The 21,188-nt window shown below is 34.4% G+C and overlaps 1 protein-coding gene across 1 annotated transcript; it reads left to right on the forward strand.

Moving 5' to 3' along the window:
• The first annotated feature begins 11,331 nt into the window (after positions 1–11,331).
• On the forward strand, positions 11,332–11,871 carry LOC128555907 (uncharacterized). The gene has a single exon (XM_053539721.1). The coding sequence runs from the start codon at positions 11,332–11,334 to the stop codon at positions 11,869–11,871; it is 540 nt and encodes a 179-aa protein (XP_053395696.1).
• Positions 11,872–21,188: the final 9,317 nt, after the last annotated feature.

Raw genomic sequence — 21,188 nt, forward strand, 5'->3', positions numbered from 1 at the left:
TCCGGAGCATATCTTCTTCATGCATGGAGGGATTTTGATGAAACTTGGCACAGTTGTTCACACCATCATGAGACGGAGTGGCATGCGCAAGAACCAGGTCCCTAGGTCTAAGGTCAAGGTCACACTTAGAGGTCAAAGGGTACAAGAATGAAAACTTTGTCCGGAGCATTTCTTCTTCATGCATGGATGGATTTTGAAATAACTTGGCACAAATGTTCACCACCACGAGATGGAGTGTCTTGCGCAAGACCCAGGTCCCTAGGTCTAAGGTCAAGGTCACACTTAGAGGCCAAACGTAAGATACAAGAATGACTTTGTTCGAAGCATTTCTTCTTCATGCATGGAGGGATTTTGATGTAACTTGGCATAATTGTACACCGTCATGAGACGAAGTGTCATGCGCAGGTCTCTTCTTTAGAATTACTTCCCTTTGTTGTTACTGTATATAGCTTGTATTGTAACTTTTTCATTACTAGTCGTAGAGAAAAATCGAGACCATTTTTCTGTGGTACAACATGCATGCTAGATCCAATTCTGAAGTGTATTTTGACCTATCTCTACCTTGTAAGGATTTTTGTGTGGACTTATAATTTTTTTTTTGGAAGGGGCGGGGGATTTTTTTTTTATTTATTGATTTTTTTTTAAAGATTAACTTGCCTTAGTTGTTACTATAAATAACTTATATTGTAAGTCTTTTTATAATTGACCGTAGGGAAAAACCAAGACCACTTTTCTGTGGTACAACATAGATGCTACTTTCAAATTTAAGGTGTATTTTAAGGTATCTCTACCTGGTAAGGAGTTTTTATGTGGATTTAGAAAAACAAAAGAATTACAATAATTACTCCCACAAAATTAAAATTCCATTTGCAAATACAGGTGCTAGTGTAAAGAAATTTGCTGTGGCGGGCGTATATTTTGACATTCTGGCACTCTTGTTAGCAAGATGATTTCACTCCTATTCAGAGAAGAATGCCTGTTAAAACATTGCCATACTTCATTCAGGTTTTAAAGAGCTTCATCAAGAGCTAACTTCAGCAAAACTATCATATTCTGAACTATTTCTATCATTGCTCTGAACTGAACTGTTTTCAAACCTTTAAATCCTTCTCCTTCCATTTCTTTTTTTATTTTTTTGATCTCGCCCAAACTGGCAGTAGTAGACTCTGCTAGCTAGAGTTATATATGGCATATAGGTCTGCTCGTACTGGTGAAAACTCACTTTTGGTCGCTGTACTTTTGTGTTCACTGCAAGTAAAAAGTTATATACATGTATCAACATAGAAATTTATTTCATTATTTACCCAAAATAAAAATCATGAGCACTGGGATATGATTTTTTTTCAATTAAATTCATGTAAATATATTTTGAATTTCTTTAAATATCGTCAATGCACTACAGGGAGATAAATTAGCAGAGGCACAGTAGCCAATGACCCCTAGAGTTTAGGCTGGGCCCATAAAACGTAAATTGTTGAGAAAATGCCCATAAACCTAATATTAAACATTTACTTTTTGACAGTCTGGGCCCCTAAATAAAAATAGCTAGTTTACTTACCAGTTAGTTGACTTACCATCTATTTAAAACAAAAAGAAAAAATATTTCTGTTTGCAAATGATATCTCTTCTTGCAAAAAGAAAAAATATTTACCAGTTTACATTTACAGTTTTTATGGGAGTTTCAGATTTACGATAAGCCTCTTATCAGCTTATATCCAATGTCTCTTAGCAGGTCAAAGAGATAGCCTTTTTGAACCAGGCTGGTTTGTTTGAAACAGGCTAGTTCAACTGACCCATAAACTGCATGTATACATAGGCCTAATGAACCAAAAATCATGAGACGTACGTTTTTCTGGTTTTAGAAGAGGACTAAAAATCATTGTGTGTATATTCGCATCATGGTATGGATAAGAAAACGAATAATTAATGCAAAATGCACTATAAAACGGGAGCATTTTCGGTACCTTTCTTGTGTTTATGAGACATGTTCATTGTGCATACCAATTACCTCCCAACTCCTACCACTATGCCAGGCGCCAAGCGGATAGAAGTCGGTTAACAATTTATTTAACTAGCTCGCAGCTCACGAACCGGCCTTTTCGGAAAGAGTCCCATGACAAACATCTCCCGGACAAACGCTCCCCATGGGGCTCGAACCTTCAACCTTTCGATCCTGAGGCAGACGCCTTAACCACTAGGCCACGGTGACAGGTTATTTGACTAAATCGAATTAAGTATTGTATCTGTTGAAAAATCTTTATTTCGGCCATCTGTAAAATCCGAAAGATAAGGCAGGAAGAAAACACAATAACTTCCACTGATTTGAGATGCAACAGTATATTCGTAATCCCCTGCATCCTTAACTAAAATATGGCATTATTTATCTCCCTTTATCCTATTTTCAATTTTGCCAACATCAAATGGCTACTTTCAGTCACATGATCATAATACAGCTGGGAAAATTGCAAACTGATGGCGAACTGATAAAACACAACAAAATAATGTATAAACGTTGAAAAATACCGTAAATTCAATGCAATAACTCCTGCTTTACTGACAGTTCTAAATCTGTTCCATATTATCTTCATTCTGCGACAAAAATCTCGTCACGGTAGCTTATATAGCTTGTCTGAGCACGAAGTGCATGCTCAAAAAGATGAGATAAAGATAAGATTAAGTTTTATTTTTATTTAAAGTCGGCAAGAAAGCAACATGTGTACATGTCTTGTTGTGGGTAAATTGTACCTGTCTGGTGATATGAAAACATTAAATTCATCTCCATGTCTCAAAGAATTAAAATGTACCTGATGTACCTCCTTTTGGAGACGCGAGTCTTAGACTCTTGTGCCCCCCTCCCGGTTGCATATCCAGCACCTAGTTCCGGGATGTACCGTATACTTAGTGTTTCCCATAAAATCATCCAATCCTGATTTAAATGTTTTTAAAGATAGCGCTAAAACTATTTTGGCTGGCAGTAAGTTCCACTCTCGGACTGCGCGTTCTGACAAGGAATGCAAAATCATGAATTTGTTTATTTCATAACAAAATAACTTTACCAAGACTTCCAAAACCCTTGGGACATTTCCATTTAACATACTTCACAGTATGTGCGATTTCATGAGCTTCAAGATGCCTTTCGGTATCTTCCAGTGTAGAACACATGATCTGCTGGCAGCCATTTTGCAGGAAGTGCGCTGACAATCGTTCTGCTAGACGGTTTATATGCTAAAGCAAACGAACCATCTCTTTACACACGCCGAGAAAAACTTTCCTTTGTTGTTCGTTTTGTCCTCTTGTGTAGGCTGTGTGTGTGCGCGTGTTTGTGTGTGTGTTCCTTTGTTTGTTCGTTTTGTCCTCGTGTGTTGACTTTGTATGTGTATGTGTGTGTGTGTGGTGTGCACGTCTGCGTGCTGTAGGTTTCGTTTTTGGGAGGCTGCGATTTTGGTACGTGGCATTTCCTGTTTGATATTTGTCTTTGTTTTTTTTTTACGACAGATCAAATTTGTATAGACAGTGGGAGCGAAATCTGTATAGACTTTCGCTTTAATGCGTGATTCCTGTTTTCCAGAGTGATCCCTGCTTCGATGTTCATTATGTCGTCGAGGCTGGAACTGTTCCCTAACACCTGGATGATATCACGAGGTTGATAATCCCCAGATCCTTGATAACGTGGTCTTTCACAAGAATGCTGGAACCTATCCCGATTTACCCTCCTGGACTGTGGTGAAGCCTTGCGTAAAAAAGGTAACTGTCATTCTTCATAAATACAAACATTATCATCATTAAACTTTAGATGAAATAAATCATTATTGCATTTAAAGAATACATAGACATGTAGCACATATATCCTACAGTACACACTTCTTTTGGATTTTTGAGAGAGAGAAATTGTTCGCTTATAATGTGGGCGAGTCTTTTTATAATGACTGTTAATCACATTTATATAATTGTAGATGCTTACTGTTCAATACAACAGGGTAGGTATCCTGTGGTCCTCGTTATCAGCTCTCGACATCGTCGTCATGGTCTTCACATTCTTCATGCAAAATGCAAAAGTTTAGGATTGATTTGATTTTATGCATGTCGTTGCAGGATTTTTTGTGCGTAGCCTATAGTGACTCGCTTTGTTTGTTTTGTTTTGGGTTTAACGCCGTTTTTCAACAGTATTTCAGTCATGTAACGGCGGGCAGTTAACCTAACCAGTATTCCTGGATTCTGTACCAGTACAAACCTGTTCTCCGCAAGTAACTGCCAACTTCCCCACATGAATTAGAGGTGGAGGACTAATGATTTCAGACACAATGTCGTTTATTCCATTTCAGAAATTTAGCATAGTGACGTTAACCAGCTGCTTAATATTCATACGAACTAAAATAAAAAAGATTTATATCATTACTTTTCAATTGTTAGCTCAGTCATTGGGACATTTGTTCCTACCTGGCTACAATGCAACGGATGCTTATGATGTTGTTTCCATTGGTGATATAAAATTAGAAACACCATTTCTGTCTGAAACAATATTTATGACACCATTTTGTTTTTCTTTACAATAATCCAAGAAAACGTGAAAGCCAACATAATTATAAAATTAATGTGTTGATAAATCAACTGTACGTTATCATTTGTGCCTTGCTTATGAAGCCCAGTATTACTGCATACATTTGGAGTATTTTGAAATGCCATATCTACAAATATTTGGGATTTTATCAAAAATAATACCTTTTTTTTCTTTCATACTATTTAATACTTTATTCTGACAATACTATATACTTTTGTGTAAACTAAAAAATTTAAATAATATGTGTTGTAAACATCTATAAACATTTGAGCCGCGCCATGGGAAAACCAACATAGTGAGTTTGCGACCAGCATGGATACACACCAGCCTGCGCATCTGCGCAGTCTAGTCAGGATCCATACTGTTCGCTAACGGTTTCTCTAACTGCAATAGGCTTTGAAAGCCAACAGGTGTGGCAATTGGTCTGCTGATGCGTCAAGTGTGGTGTGCTGTGTGTTGTGTGCTTGTCACCTTCCGCTTTCCGCCTCCACCGCTGGCTAGCTTTCTGGTGAAAAAGGAGCCGAGTGCGTAAGTCTTCCCTGCCAGTACACAGCCTCTCTGCAGACAAGCCCTTTTGCAGTGCCTCCGAGATGGCACCACACGGTAACTGAGCACCTTGCGACCTCAGGCAGAACTGCAGGGGACTCGGAGGAGGTCTGCCCCCAGACATGTGGCATACCAGGCCCACCGGTGTGTGGACACGCCCTGATGCCTATGAACAGACCCCCAGCTATGGGACAAACAGCTCCTGTGTTCCCAGGATAGGGTTTTAACTCGGAACTAAGGGTGAGGTAACCCCGAAAGAAACCTAGAGAGTTGAAGACAGAGGTGCTGGGCCATTGGCACTCTCTAAACGAACCACAGCACCATGTAATGTCGCTGTGTCTACACAGTCATCCGGTTGCGAACGACAAGAAGAAGAAGAAAGCCAACAGCATGTATTCTGACCAGACTGCGTAGATGTGCAGGCTGGTCTGGGTCCATGCTGGTCGCAAAGCCACTATGTTGGTTTTCGCATGGCACGGCTCAGTTATAATAACTTAAAACTTTTAAATTGTTTTAAATACTTAGATCGTGTACTACTAGTAGTGACTGGTGTTGCGGTGAACCTGTGGATGCATATCTAATTTATATAACGAAGAAAAGTAATAATAACTGTATTATAATACAGTCAAACCTGTGGAAAACACAACCTATATCACGTGTAAAAGTCCATCTCCATTATCATAATTAAAATTATAATTTATTAGGTTCTTTTGATATTTCAGTATTATTTTCGTTAAAAACAAATATAAATTATTTAACATAAAAAATTGTTTTTAATTGTTCAAATGGTGTCCTGTATACACAGTTTTGACTGTATTTATTTAATGATTATATTTTTGAAATTATACCAACTTTTGCAGAAATAATCAACAATGGCTTCCAAATTAACATGTAAATGCCTGACACACGAGGAGTTTTCAGAGGGGAAAAAATATCAGATTTTTAAGCACACAGCCAAAAATATAAAAAAGCAGACATACGAAAAAATGATGGAAATGGAAATTCACACGAAAAAGGAAAGTAGTGTCTGCGCTACAATGTGCCTCTTTTGTTGAAAATCTTCCTTCAGAGGTAAATATATCAAAAAACCTAAAATTCAAAACTCTTGTGTAGAAAAATTTAAAGATTCGTCGATAATTTTGGAAGAAGTGAATGTTTTATGTGAATGTATAGGGAAATATATAAATGATATCATTTTAAATGATTTGAACAATTACAAATTTCTATACAGAAATAACAGGTATTTTTTGAAAAAATGTCTTGCACAACTTCTGCAAATGGGACACCTATTGATTATAATATTGGTGAAATCTATGTGTAACATAAAAGAAAATTCAAAAGATATAGACGGTACTTTAGTACAGATAATTGAACTTATTTACTTCCTTTCCAACGATGCTCTTGTGACAGCTTTCATTTTTGCACAAAATTTACTTGTGTATTTTCTAACTGGTTCGAGGCAAGTATGTGACTTTTAGAATAAATATGCTCCGTCTGGATGCTATAAAACTATACGTACATGGTTAGATACAAGAGCATCAATAGACGTTACGATACCAGAAGGTGATATTATGACTCAAAGTACTCAGCTAACGTTATTACTACAACTATATTATATATATTATACCTCATCCAGTTTCTAATTTACAAATGAATGTTCAGCTCAACCCCTTCCGCTGGTTAAATTTTAACGATGTCAACATTTTAAATGTAATAGAACATGAAAACAATTTATACGAACAGTTCTTCAATAAGTATAGGCAGTCTTTTTTTCAAACCATTATAGATATATTGATACCTAGTTTGGACGAAAATATGCAGGACAATGTCGACAAAGCAGAATACAATGATATATCTTTGAATTCTTGTATAAAAGAAAAAGTTGTATTTTACAATGTTAACAATATATGTTATGAAAAAGAATCTGTGCCCTACGATCCGTACAACTTTTTAAAAAACGGAAAAATTTCAAAACCAAAATTAGTTGTTGGCGAACCTATTCCGGAAAATCCATGTAGCTATGTATCTGTTGAAAAGGTATTAGAAAATATAACTGCTAATAAAGGAAGAAGAGACTGGATAATTGTAGGCTGTGATGGTTCAACTTATATATTAGCATAAAAAATTATTGAAAATTATATTGTATGTCCAGAATGTAACGATACCTTAAAAAGCAAGGAACAATTTGACATACACTGTGAATCGTTACACAATACACCTTTTGACCGTAAGAAAAATAAAAAAAATTAAGAACATTCTGTTGTTACCTGGACTTGGCCATTTTGAAATTAACATGGTCAAATCTATGTTTAAACTTTTATGGCCAGTGTGTTTTAAAGATATAGCAAACATTCTTGGATTCAGAAGCGTAAGGGCATTAACACATTGTCAATCATCACCAATCTTGGCAAATTTTACAGATTCTGTTGCAAGGAACTTCTATGGAATAAATTCACTCTTATGTAAAATACTGCATAAAAAACAACATGAAATATACGGCAGCAGGGTATTTTGAATACACAAAAAAAGTGAATGATCCATGTTATATATTCATGTGTATTTCAATATTTACTTATGTATTTGCCGTAAATTTATATCGCTGTGCTATGAGAAGAAACAATCCTACAGTTTTGTCAGCAGCAAAATTCAAAGCTTCACCACTGTATTATGGTCTGAACATGACGAACTACGAGGAAATAGAATACAGAACCCGTGTCACCAGAGCACTAGCACCAGAACCTGTAAAAGAATATATTAACGACAATTTCAGTATCTGGTATGTATTAAATGTTAATTATAAAATATTGTAGTATGTTCTGTTAAAGCCCTGCTCCGCGGCTATTCAAATTATATTGTGTGTATGCAACCATGATTATAATAGATAACAGTTAACGGCCACGCGCCACACTTAAGCACGCAAAACCACATGTATTTTATATAAAATAGACTCTATTTTGACAGGCGTCACTGTTCATAGTCAGGATTTTCATGCTTTTTCAGTGACAATTTGAGGTATAAAGGTAGGACTGGAGCAGGTCCTTAAGATAGTGCACCTTAAATGACATTCCGCAATTTAAGTAATATCCTTGCGCAATTTTTCTTTTTTTATGTGGACAAAAATCATCAGTACTTGCTTTAATATAGAACCTAATCTCGTTTCTTGCAAACGGTTTGTCATTTCACTATTTTATAAGGGAATACAAATACAAAATATGATATATTATAGGTCATGAAAGTAAATGCGAATCGGGTGACTTTATCCTAGAAGCATAAAGAGATGGATGCCACCAGGCATTCTAAACATTGATAGGTGGCAACGTGTTTGTAGAAATCTAGACAGAGTGCAGAAGGTAAACTGAATAATAGCAATTGCAAATTTTAAGCCAGATTTATCCTATATTCAGTTAAAAGAGCGCATGTGTTGTGATTTCGACGATGAAGTTCAACAAGATATGGACAGTAATTGCAGAAAAACTGACCTAAACGAGGAATTTTTTACTGGAGGAAATGCCTTCGTTCCAAAAAAATATTTAGAAAATCCCTTTGAACAAAGGAATCATACATCAGTTTCTGGCAAAATACTTGATAATGAACATGTTAACTTTTCAAATAAGTGCAGAGTGAATCAAAACAATATTTTAAACATAGAAAGACATAAATTGCAAACCTTTTTCATACTTCCCCTCAACAACGAGTTAAATATATTAAGGAAATTTTTTTTTATTTTTTAAAATAAGTTAAGGGTTTTTTAGTGCAACCTCAGTAGAGCAACACACATTGGGAGATACAAATATTGCCTGTTTTCATGATGTTGCAGGGAATTTATTTCTTAAGATAGGGCGGCTCTGAAGAGGTTGTACTGTATATAATATATGAATATACATATGATTTTTTTTAACATGTTAATCCAAAAACATGTGCCCCCATATATTAAAGATAACAGATGTTAAACACTTAAGCTTTGCTAATTTTCCTTATGCCTCAATATCTAGTATGAAAAAATGTTTAAAGGCCCGCTACAGTTTTTTTCCGGGCGGGGCGGGGATTACCCCAACACCGGCCCTTTGGTTGTGTTTTTTAACGATGTACTCATTGCAGATTGGAGCGGGCCCTTTTGCCATCCCGGAAGTGATTATCTAATTTCCCCTACGGCAAAAATTGCAAATATTGTATTTCGCATCATTTAAAGGGCCATTACTAAGGGAAGTATTAATTTTTTCATAGAAAAAGTAAGCACTTTGATACTTCCTCAGACAGACAGAATTAAATGAATTAAGGCAGGTTTTAAATTTTAAAATAAGTAGGTTGGAACCCCAAAGAAACATGATGTCATATTGCTGTTTTAATTTCATGAATGGTCAGAAGGGCGCTCTGCAGGTTCTTATTTAATATTAATTCATAATTTCATTAGAAAAATATTGACATATATGGATTTATTTTCAATATTAAAACATTTTCCAATATCATTTTCCAATTAAATGAAATTAAATTTTCGTGGTTATTTAAAAGAAATTAAAAATGGGTTGACGCTTCTCCTTATTAATGTGGACCTTTATTGTATTATATAATGTATAATAAATATACTGACTAAAGGTTAGGGTAAGTATCACCATGGTTACAAAATATATACATTTTAAGTACTTTTAGTTCAAATTGCTTCAATCCGACATGTACTGGAGTCTGTAATTTATACCGGCGCTCCAACTCTGCATTGAGTCACAGCTGTTTCTAATCTCGTACCGTACCCATACCGTACATCCGTATTCGTAAACTATAGGTGTTGTTCGGAGAACTCATCGTTCTATGACATCAAAATGCTTCAGAAACACCTTAAAATCCGCTTATTAAGAAATCTGCCGTTTGATAATTTGATATATCTCTAAGTCATTTGCTCAAACACTGAAAGAGTATTTCGTACCAACCTGCGTTGTATAAATGCCCGCCACACCCCACCTCGTTGTAATTTGATTAAAGCAAAATCTAACATGGTGACCTATCAATTTTCTTTTTGTTTTAGATTAGGTAGACATAATCAAAGGTATGTGCAGAGTTTGATTAAATTCTATTGTGTGAAACTCGATAAAATAGCAGAAGTACCAACTTAAAATTGACAAAAATATGCAAAAAAAAGCCCATGGGTCTGCTGAACAAGTATTCCTTTCTTTACAAAATCATTTTCTTTTGATTTCTCTGAGCATGTTTCAAATATATATAGTTTTCCGTTATAAAAATGCTTAGATATCAAATTTTTGCTGATAATCGACTTTACTGAAATATATTTTAGGATTATAGAAATATGAAAAATTTTAAAAATAGCACCATATCTAGGGGCAAATTAAATTGAAACAAAGCTGGTGACCTAGTATTTTTATTTCATTTTTCAATACACATAATAACATGATCTTTTAATACAAAATATTTCATCAAAATCTATTATTGAGAAAAAAATTACGAAACTGTAGTGAGCGTCCTTAATTATAAAATATTGTAGTATGTTTTGTTAAAGTAATGCATCTGAAAATACTGTCCGCAATAATATGGTCACATTATTACATAATATCTGCTATAAGGTGTACTTATACTTCTTGACTCAATGTGTAATGGGCGTATATTGCCCTGCTTAGCGGTGCTCTTGTTCGGGTTATGAGTATAGTATTGGAACACTTTGTCAGGTTCGTAAATGTTTGCTGTAGCTTAAAAATAAGATAGTAGGTCAAATGGTCAAAATGTACTTATAAAGTTATGAAATCCAATGTACATCATTAACAGATAATTTTAGGTAGTATCTAAATATTATGGAGGCGTGTAGCATTTTGGTGTAGTAAATCAACCAAGTCTAGTCATCATTTTTTAACAGAGATTTTTTTAAACGACCCAAACTTTTAACTCATGACACCTTTTTTGCATGCTAATGCATCAGCTGCATAATAAACATATACATGCTGTCTATATTTACAAAACTTATTTGACTTAATAATTTCAGACCTATCAGAGGATATTTTAAGTTTGAAGAATAAGTTGAATAATCTCGATAGAAGTATAGCAGCTGTTGAGAATACATTGTATCACATCCTGAGATTGCCAGACTTTTTGGATTATCGTTACGAAATAAGGGACATATATGAAACAATAGAAAATATAAAAAAAAACTTAGAATGCTATTAACAAGGCAAATATAAGAATTATACTCATTCATATAGCTGCTCTGTACTGGAAAACAATATATAATGGAAGGCTTATTAACAGAACATGTAAAAAATCTTGAAAAGATATGTCGCATTTGTGGTAAAAATATTAAGAATGTGAAGTCTACTTCCAAATACAAGAAAGTGATGTTTAAAGAAGATCTTTGCAAACTTTATGGCATATATGTTGACAATGATTTAGACGAAGTTCATCCTAGATTTATTTGCAAAAATGATGCTCGTAAACTGTATTGTGTACGTAGCCACTCAGAAGAGACAAGTGACACTACATGTTCAAAACAAGTTGCAAAACTGTTTTTACCTCATGATCAGAATTGTGAATTATGTTTTCCACACAGGAGTGGAAGACCATGGCTTTTAAAGTCAAAATCTGTTAAAAAGAAAACAGCCACAGTTACATTAGTACCTCCACAAGCAACAGGACACAACCAAAGTGCCCTAAACCCCTCAGTGTCACTACAACCAGATCAGGAGTCTGACACTTTTTTGAAATACAGTACAGATAAAAAATTTCATGGAGAAACTTCTTCTGGTGAAGGGTCTTCAGTTTTCTTTTACTGACCCAAATTAAGAAAGCAGTCTCTGGTATGAACAAAAATGACACAGAATCATTGTGGAAGGGTCTTGTGGATTCTCTGCCTAAAGATGAGTTACAAACACTTTGCGTTTTCTTTGGGATAGCCTAATGCGAAGTTTAGAGTCTCGATCTTTTTTCCCTAATGTAAAAAGATTGGAAACTCTTTCAATTTTTGTTTTTACATGGTTAAAAAAGACAAGAATGAATGAATGAATATTGGGGTTTTACGGCAAAATCACAACAAAAGGCATTTTTCCCAAAAATTTTAAAGGGATTACTTTAAATTTGAAAGCATAAATAAAACCTTTGAAGAAAACGAAAATACAAAAAGTGAAAAAATCAAATGCAAACTTTAAAAAGTTAAAAGCGGTGTAAAAAACAAATAAGTTAAATTTTTTATGATATATACCTATTTCTTTCAAAAACGCAAATTTTGTCGGCTGAAATTTGCTCACACTCTTTGGAGATTCAACTTTATAAATGATTGCGCTGGGGATCGAAGTCTATACGTCGTTTAAAAATATGTTTAATAGAAAAATGGTTTTGACGGGTTAAAAACATTCAGGCGATCTTCTTTGTTCACAAATCAATAAATAAACCGGTAGCCCTTTCACAACGAAAAGAACAATTTTCTTCCTGCGAACAATCTATTTCCCGGGTGCCATTCACCTAAAGTAGGTTTAATTTCACGAAGTTTTTAACAAGCATTTTTCCATGGACTGCCATTTAGTTAAAAATTATTTGTTCATTTTGACCTAAAATCATATAGGTTATTTCAATTTAATCGTTTAATAAAGTGTTTTCTTTGCTGGGGAAACAGCATCCCATTTCCATAATACCAACATGCTGGGAATCCAGCGAATAGATGGATTTTTTTTTAAAAAAATTCATGAACCTTGACAAGAATATTTTGAATAAAGGATTTTTCTGTAGAGGGTTTTGTGTATTGATTTTACAGAAAGGATGGGAAAATGAAAAATTTTTTCCCTTCTTATATTCTTAAAAAAAAAATTTAAAGGGGGTCAAACAAAGTTTTTTGCCTCGACTGAAAAATTTTTAGCGTTATTTGGAAAACGAATTTTGGGATTGATGCGACTAACGGGGGCACACCCAACCCTTTGAACATCTTTAAAACCATCTGTAAAAATGGAAAATGTTTTTGAAAGTCGATTTAATTTCATTTTTTTTTTGGCAAAATTTTTCGGGGTTTTTTTTTCAGACTTTTTCAAGGCGGTTTTCTTTCAAAAAAAACTTTGAAACAAAGAGTCCATGGGGGTGTTTCAAACTAAGTTTTTTTTTATATCTCAAATTCAAATCATTTCCTTCTAAATTGCTAAAAGGAAACCCAAAAAGTTTTATTTGTTTTGGTTTTTTCTGTCAAAAACGAATCCGGTACTTGGGTTTAAATATATTTTATGACAATGGTTTTGGCACTACCCCCAAGCAATTGTAAACAGTTTTCACGTCTCGTGTAAAGGGGTTCGTTTCTTCAACAAAATTTTCAACAGGCGATGTTCTAAAGCCCCAAGAGCAATACAAACCTTGTTTAAGGATAATCCAACATTTTAAAAAAACTTTTTTGGGGCCGAACCTTTAACAACACAACCGAAATTTATTTGGACCTAATCAAACTCTAAAAAGTCTTAAAAAAACCTTTCGACTGCTCCCCAATCATATCGAATTACCTTTAAAAGATAAACGTTTTAAAACTTTTGGGCTTTCAGATTTTATGTGTGGTAAAAAAAAAAAGCTTTTTTATAAAAAATAAAAACAAGAAATTTTTTCTTCGTAAACAACGGGTATTTTGTACCTTTTAAAAAGCCAGGGTCACAATGTTGTTTCCGAAATTGACAAAAGTGGACACACTGAGTTTTTGATTGGGAAAATTAAAAACCATTTTCCCCATGCCCAATTTGAATTGTTCAACACTGCTGTAAAGGCGTTCAAAAACGACGCAAAATTTTTTGAAAAATACATTTAAAATCATCAACATATAAGAACAATCATCCCTGGTGACAAACATTTCACAATTATTAATTTTGATGCTAAAAAAAGGGGCAGATAAAAAAGAAAACCTTTTATAACTCCCGTTCTTGCCAAAAAAGTCAAAAAGGGGAAACCAACACTACTTTTAAAAATTTCGATCCCGATAAAAAATTCGATATAAATGTTGGGAAACGACCTTTAAACCTAAGTCGTTAAATCATTCATAAAACCATACCAGTGTGTCATAGGCTTTTCAAAAACGAAAAAGACAGACCTAATCTCTTTTTTAACAAACATCACAATAAAATTTTCCATCGGACAAATGATCAAATGGCGGGCCCGCTTGCGAAAAACCCTTTTTAAATTTGTAATTAGCCTTGAGATTCAAAATACCCAAAATATCTAAATTTATCTCGTTCTGCGTTTTTTAAACAACTGGGAATGCAATCGGGCTAAATTCTGGGTTGTGCTTCTTTCCCGGGGTTTTGGGATTGGAAAAACTATCTTCTCTCCAGGAATCTGGAAAAAAAGCCCGTTTTCCTGTAAATTAAATTTTTAATAGAGTCTAATGATTCTTGTGGTAAATGTTTTAAAAGTTGATAATAATTTGGGCCGGACACCGGTTCGTGACATTTATCTAAACACAAGCAATTCTTTGAGTGAAAAAGGTTTTTTTTTTTAACCCTTACTTGAATCAAAAAATTTTAAAAATTTACTTTTTTAAATCGATATTATTTTTGAAACCTTTTATCAAAATTTTTTGATGAAAAGTTTTTTTTAAAAAGTTTTACCAAGTGTATTGGCAATTCCGCCTTGGTAGATCAATAGACGGTCGCTTTGTAAGATGGGAAAATTTTAAATTTTTTCCTTTCCCTTTTTTGCGAATCATTTCCCAACTTTTTAAAACCCATGACCAAATTAATTTTTAAACAAAAGAATGCCATGATTTTTTCTTTGCTTGTTTTATGTTCTGCGAGCTTTTGCTCTCAAATCTTAAATGATTTAGGTTTTTCTTTCGCGGGCCCTTATTGAAATTTTTAATGGCCGCTCTCGTTTTCGAACAGCAGTCTTTCAATCTCTTTAACCAAGGCTTATTTTTATGTTTTCCATTTTTTTGAAATTTTTGGGAAAGGACTTTCAGCAAAAATCGGGCAAAGAACAAAATCTCAATAGGGCATAAAAATTAGTAAAATCCCAAAGTCAAATCATTTTTTCATAGCTTTCAAATTGCTTCCATCACTTTTTTAAAATTTTAAAATGAAGGGGGGTCTATGCGTTAAATATTTTAAATAATAATTGGAAAAAGGCACACCATGCAATCTCCCTTTTTTCCATTTAAAAACCCGAAAGATGTTCGTTGACAAATTGTCAATCAAGCGAAAAAAGTTACCTTTGGGAGGGTGAAGGTAAGTTTTGGGGTTTACATTTTAAAAAACAAGGGGATTTCTTTTAAAAAAAATTTTCAAAAATTTGACCTCTATGTTACTGGGCAAACAGCCCCAAAAATTCATATGACCATTTAAAAACTCCCATAACAAAATGGGTTTGGTAATTTTTTAAAAATCACAAAACTCAAAATTAGTTAAAAATTTGGGGGGTAAGTAAAACGAACAGAAGTAAAGGTCTGTAATTTTACTTATTTCAACTGATTTAATACTTTATTTTGAACAATTTTTCTGGCGACTACATTTTAAAAATTGATTTACCCCAAACTCTATCAGGTTTTATTATGAAGTTTTCACGAAAATAATTTTTGAAAAACTATTTTGTCCCTTTTCCCTTTAAAAAATTTTTTCCCCCAAAGGCCATAAGGAAGGATTATATTTTGATAAAAAGGAGAATTCATTATAATTTGCTTTAAGTCTACGGGAATTCCACTGGAAATTTTTACTTTCCATTTACACGGTAACAAAAATTAAAAACTGGAAATTTTTAAAATATTAGTGTTGCATTATTTTAGGGGGGAACCTTTGATCTTCCCCCCTTTTGCTAATTACACTGGACGGAGCAGATAATGGGGGATCGCATCATCCCCCCCGTCAATCGGTTCATATCAAGAGGGAACCGGTTATGAGTTTGAATGGGATCGTTTGATCCCTTTCCAAACCCATCAGTTTTTAAGTCAATTTTTTGTTTGGGTGTTTGACTCACCCCACGTTGATTAGAATTTTGCTTTGACGACTGCGAATAAAGTCAAGACAGAAGTCTGTACTTTCATTCGTGCTAGATGTTGGGAAAATGAAGAATGACATAGATGCAGTAACAAAGGAAAAACGTTTATCTGTATCTCGTGCTATGGTGCAATTGTACATGGTGGCCTCACCAACACTGATTTCACCAATATCATTTCTCATGAATGTTTCAAATTATATAGTTAAAGGAAGCAAAACAGCAGTTGATATTTTTGGAAAAGGATGTCCAGGGGGAAAATACAAATCTGTTACTGAGTGGCTTCGCGATCAGGGGTCAGAAGCACAAAAGTGTCCGGATATGGACTTGATAAACGTGTTCGATAATGAACAAGTTGTTGACAGGTCATATGTCATTAAACCGGCTAATAAGGTTAAAGTATCAATAATAACTAACAAAGCGGTAGTACCTTTGTTAAGTACTAACTTACAAAATGAACTTCTGCTTAAACCATCAGTTCAGGTTTTCACTTTGTCACATTTGTCTAAGTTGGACCTCAGCGTATCCAAAAATGCTCAGTCATATGAGCAATTGCAACGTGCTGCAAATGAGATTATTCAGCAGAAATCTGAAAGATTTTCAGAGATGGATAAAATGCATTATGAAATGTTACATCACTCTGTGCAAGATGCTTTTGACATTATTGTAGCTGACCAACAGTAAGTAGATGGAGAATATGTTGATTCCATAGATAGCAAGGTTGCCAGTGATTTATTGGAAGCAACAACTGTGACATGTGCAGCATGCGGAACTGTGAACCGTTAAAGAAAGCAGGTATGTGAAGGATGCAAGGACAGAGATGGAATCAAAAGAGCTAAAGCACTGAAAAAGTCTTCTGAAAAAAGTGAAGTTACTGGTACCAATGCTGGTAACTCTTTCCCTGAAGCTAGTTTTGTAAAGATCAATTTTGATACAAAAGATGGGACTACAGAGATCACTAAAGAAACAAGCTCCCGATATTCACATGTTAAACACAACCATAAAGGGCAGCATGAGCTTATCATTACTGATCCTGTGTTCTGTAACCCGAATAGTTTTGAGGCAATAGCAAGAGTTCTGCGGCAGATAGGTGTTGATAATGGTATAAATAAATATGGTGGCACAAAAAGATACTGGACTTTTATTTGTTGTGATGGCTTGCCTTTTGAGATATGTAGAAAGCTCAAACAAGAAGCAGTGCTCTGTACAGTGGAAGGTTGTTCTTAAAAAAGTCTGAGTACTTGAACCATGTTAAGAAAAAAACAGTCTGATAACAGTGAATGTTCTTACGTACTTGAATTTGACTGGTTTTATCTTAGGATAGGCTTTGGCCATTATGAAATGAATTTGGTAAAAGCATTTATTGAACTAAACTGGGTGCCATTCTTTGAAACGTTATCTGAGCTAATTGGGTTTGTTTCAGAGACAGTGAAGCAAAAGCAAAACACAAAAGCTTGCAAAGATCACCACAAGAGCTGGAGTCTTTTACAAATTTTCCATATAACTTCCTTGGAAAAACTAGTTACTCCCTATGTTCGCCATTGTTTGTTGACTGGACAAGAGCCGAACCCAAAAGGATTCTTCCAGCACACTGCAGATGAATATTCAAAGGACAGTCGACCAAACCTTAAATACTTGATGGATCAAGTATGTAGGTTTTCGCAAGCAATACTAAACTTCAGGATGGCTGTAAGAAGAAATAATGCCAACTTGCTACGCAGTGCCAAGTATATGACAAAAGAATTGTTCTATGCAAAACCTCATCCAAATACCAGAACATTGAACTTCATGATGTTTTGCAGGACTTAATGATGCCTGATGAAGTTAGAAAACTTAATGATGATTATTGTTCTATTGTTCTGTTAGTACAAGAGGTAATACCTCACTTGGGGAAGACATGGGTTTTCTTCTTGAAGAAAAAAACAAGCAGCTCAAGTCTTGGATACCGAAGGGCGTACCATCTGATACCGTATGGCAAACAGTGTGCAGAAATTGTAATCTTTTGGAAAATGTGAAGAAACAAACTTATTCATTATTTGGCACCAATACAGAGAAAGGGGCAGTAAGACACATGGACATAGATAGTGGGGTCAAAGTTTTCCAGTGTCATCTTCGCAAAAGTAACTACATATCTGCAGTTGGTCCACATATGTCTTTAAGTGAAATGGCTCTAGATGAACATTTAGTTGATTTGCTGGCAGAAAGTAATATGAAGCGCAATCATAAAATAAGAAAAGATGTTTTGTGTGAAGATATCCCAGAAAACACATTGTTACGCCATCCTGTGCCAGTAACACCTGATGAAAGGATGAAAATCTTCAGTTTCGACCGGCTAACTATTGCAGAACTGAATGCTGAAATAATGAAAGATTTGGACTTAATTCAAGATTCACTACATCGAGAATACTATAATGACATGTTTTAACTGAGGTTAAAAATGCAAAAGGGAAGAAGGAGAAGTATGTGTCATTCTTACAGGATTTAAGAGATGCAATGAACATTGACACGGAGCCAGTTGATTAAAATGTAAATGGGGCAGGTATTTACCTGCATGATCTGGTGATGGAACAAAATATCAGGGTTCGAGATTAATACTTGTCCGATTGTTCGGAAATCACTTGGTCATGTCAGTGGAACCATGTTTTTATCATGTTTATGTGAAGCTCCTTACCTGTATGTTGTAAATGTAACTTCGGTTGCTTACGTAAGATTATGTTCTAGAAAATTTGCAATATTGGATCTTGCTTACATTCCAGCAGGTAATTTAAAAAGCAATTTTAAACAAACTTGAGCTGTGTGTAATTGGGCAAAAGATAATGGATGGGTTTAATTATGATCACAACAGTATATTCAGAGTGAGTTTAATTATAGTCGCAACCAGTACATGTACGTCCAGAGTTAGAATCACTGACTTGTGGGCTAAAGGGTTACACCATCATATCTTTTACATGTTTAAGCTCACCTGATTTTTTTTATATAAAAAAAAGATGTTATTTTCACCACTTGATCATCGTCAACATTGGTGTTTCCCAGTCATTTGTTCTCCTAAACGTTCGCTTTTGCTTTAAAACTGTTGCAATACTTGTTCGACATCAAATATTGACTCAGTACAGCAAGAACTATTACTCTATCTGGCTTTTTGCAAGAATTATGGTCCCTTTTGGACAAACAAAAATATATGATTTCTAGGTTAAGTTTTATGTTTAGGTCAAGTTTTCTTCTTAAAGGTCAAAGCTACTGCTTTAAAAATTGTACATTCAGTCATCACAGTTAAGTGTCTAGTCAACATGGGAAATACAGATACTATCTTTTCTTAATATTTGGTATAATGATTTCACAGACAATAATGTTTTTTATTCATCATGAAAACCCCACATCGGTAGGACAAGAGATCTGTTAAAAAGAGACCAAAAAAATCAGATGAGCGTCTCCAGCCGCAAAGTAGTGCTCTTGTTTTATGACTGCATTGTAACTCATTGCTTTGTTCTTGACAGCCATCATTATTAAAGAAACATTTGAAGTGCTCCTTCTAATAATCTGCTGCATGTTTGTTGTTGCAACCTGCATAATGGTATAAAGCCGTCTGCATTTTCAAGTTAATATCAGGTATGTCTGTTGATACCCAGTTTTCCTTGTTAAAGTTCAGCATGTATGTAGCTAGAATTAACATGTTAAATGCACAGCATCAGTTTTCAGGTTCATATCAAGCCTACTACTTGCATTATCAGATATAGGCAGTAGGGGCATTAAAGTGCATTATTCATGTGATTAGAAGATACAAAATTAGCATATGAAACATTTATAATTACCGGTTTTCATACTTTATAAACATAAAACTTCACATTGCAACATGTTTTTCATAAAAAGAACTCTTCAAAATGTGTAAACATAATTGTGGAAAATTATGATCTCATAGGCATACAAAGTGATTCAGAACTCAAAATTCACATAAGCTTAGTATTATCATGAGTATGTAAACATAAACATAGTAAAGCATGGAACATGTTCGACTTACTCTGGTATGTTTTATTCTGTGTCACTGGCTGATGTATGTTATCTGGTCGACAACAGCTAAGAAATACGAAAATTTTGTTCCCTTGAAAGAAAAGTGTGTCTTTGTGGATAAGTGAAATGGCATTACAAGAGCATGTGATTGACACCCTGGGTATGCAAGTAACATGGTTTAATATAGTAAACTGTAGATTTGACATGCATTATTAGGTACTGACCAAAAGTAAACATTACTTAAAACGACTCTAGATATTGCAAACATCTTGTCAGGAATGTAACTTAATCCAGTTAAATTTTTATATAATAAAATCTGGAAAGTAGATTCCTCGGAAGCACCGAGAACAAGGCAAACAGTGAAAATTGCAGACTCGGTTTGATTGAGTCTGTTCATGAGCAGTAATGGAAAATGCAACACTGCCCACGCCCCCTAGCACCGGCTTAAGCAGTATTCAATCTTCAAATCTAAATGAGTTGAAATCAATGATCCCGAAGGACCAGAAAATATAACAACACTGAGATGAAGTCGGGGTAACCCTTTTTAGTTACTTTCCAACATTTTATAAATAAACACTTTATAACCCACTTTATTTTATTAGTAATAAAATACTGTTAAGGCCTAAAAAAAATTTTGTGTTTCCCGTAACATGCTAAATAAAATTAGAATAGGTTGGTCGATTTTTTAAAAAAAAAATTGTTATTGAGGGAGACTTTTCGAAAAAAGTTTTTGTTTAAAAAAAAAACTGAATAAAAATAAGGCATCAGTAAGTTGATTTCTAACATCAATGGCCATGTTTAAAGCATAAAATGTCGGGATACTGGAAACAAACAATTTGTTTACGCCTAAGCTGGTGTAAGATACTTTAAAGATGTCTTTTTGCTGCACTAATACCTTAAATTGAAATTAGAAGCAAACTTTGAGTAAAAAAATTCTCTTTGAATTTGATCATGTTGATCATGACCTGATTTGCAAACTTGTTTGTTATATGATTGATAACTTTAACCCTTTACCTCATGAATATATATGTAAGATTCTGCCAACTGCAAATATTAATTAAAAGATATTTCATATCAACAAGGATAACATTGTCCATTTTTACCCATTTCAGACTGAGTCAGATCAAGCTCATCAGGAGCT

Source organism: Mercenaria mercenaria, chromosome 3 (assembly GCF_021730395.1).
Source record: "Mercenaria mercenaria strain notata chromosome 3, MADL_Memer_1, whole genome shotgun sequence".
NCBI classification, from domain to species: Eukaryota; Metazoa; Mollusca; class Bivalvia; order Venerida; family Veneridae; genus Mercenaria; species Mercenaria mercenaria.

Bases quoted from the DNA above. Each gene is read 5' to 3' on its own strand.
- LOC128555907 (XM_053539721.1), top strand. From the start codon at position 11,332: ATGGAAGGCTTATTAACAGAACATGTAAAAAATCTTGAAAAGATATGT.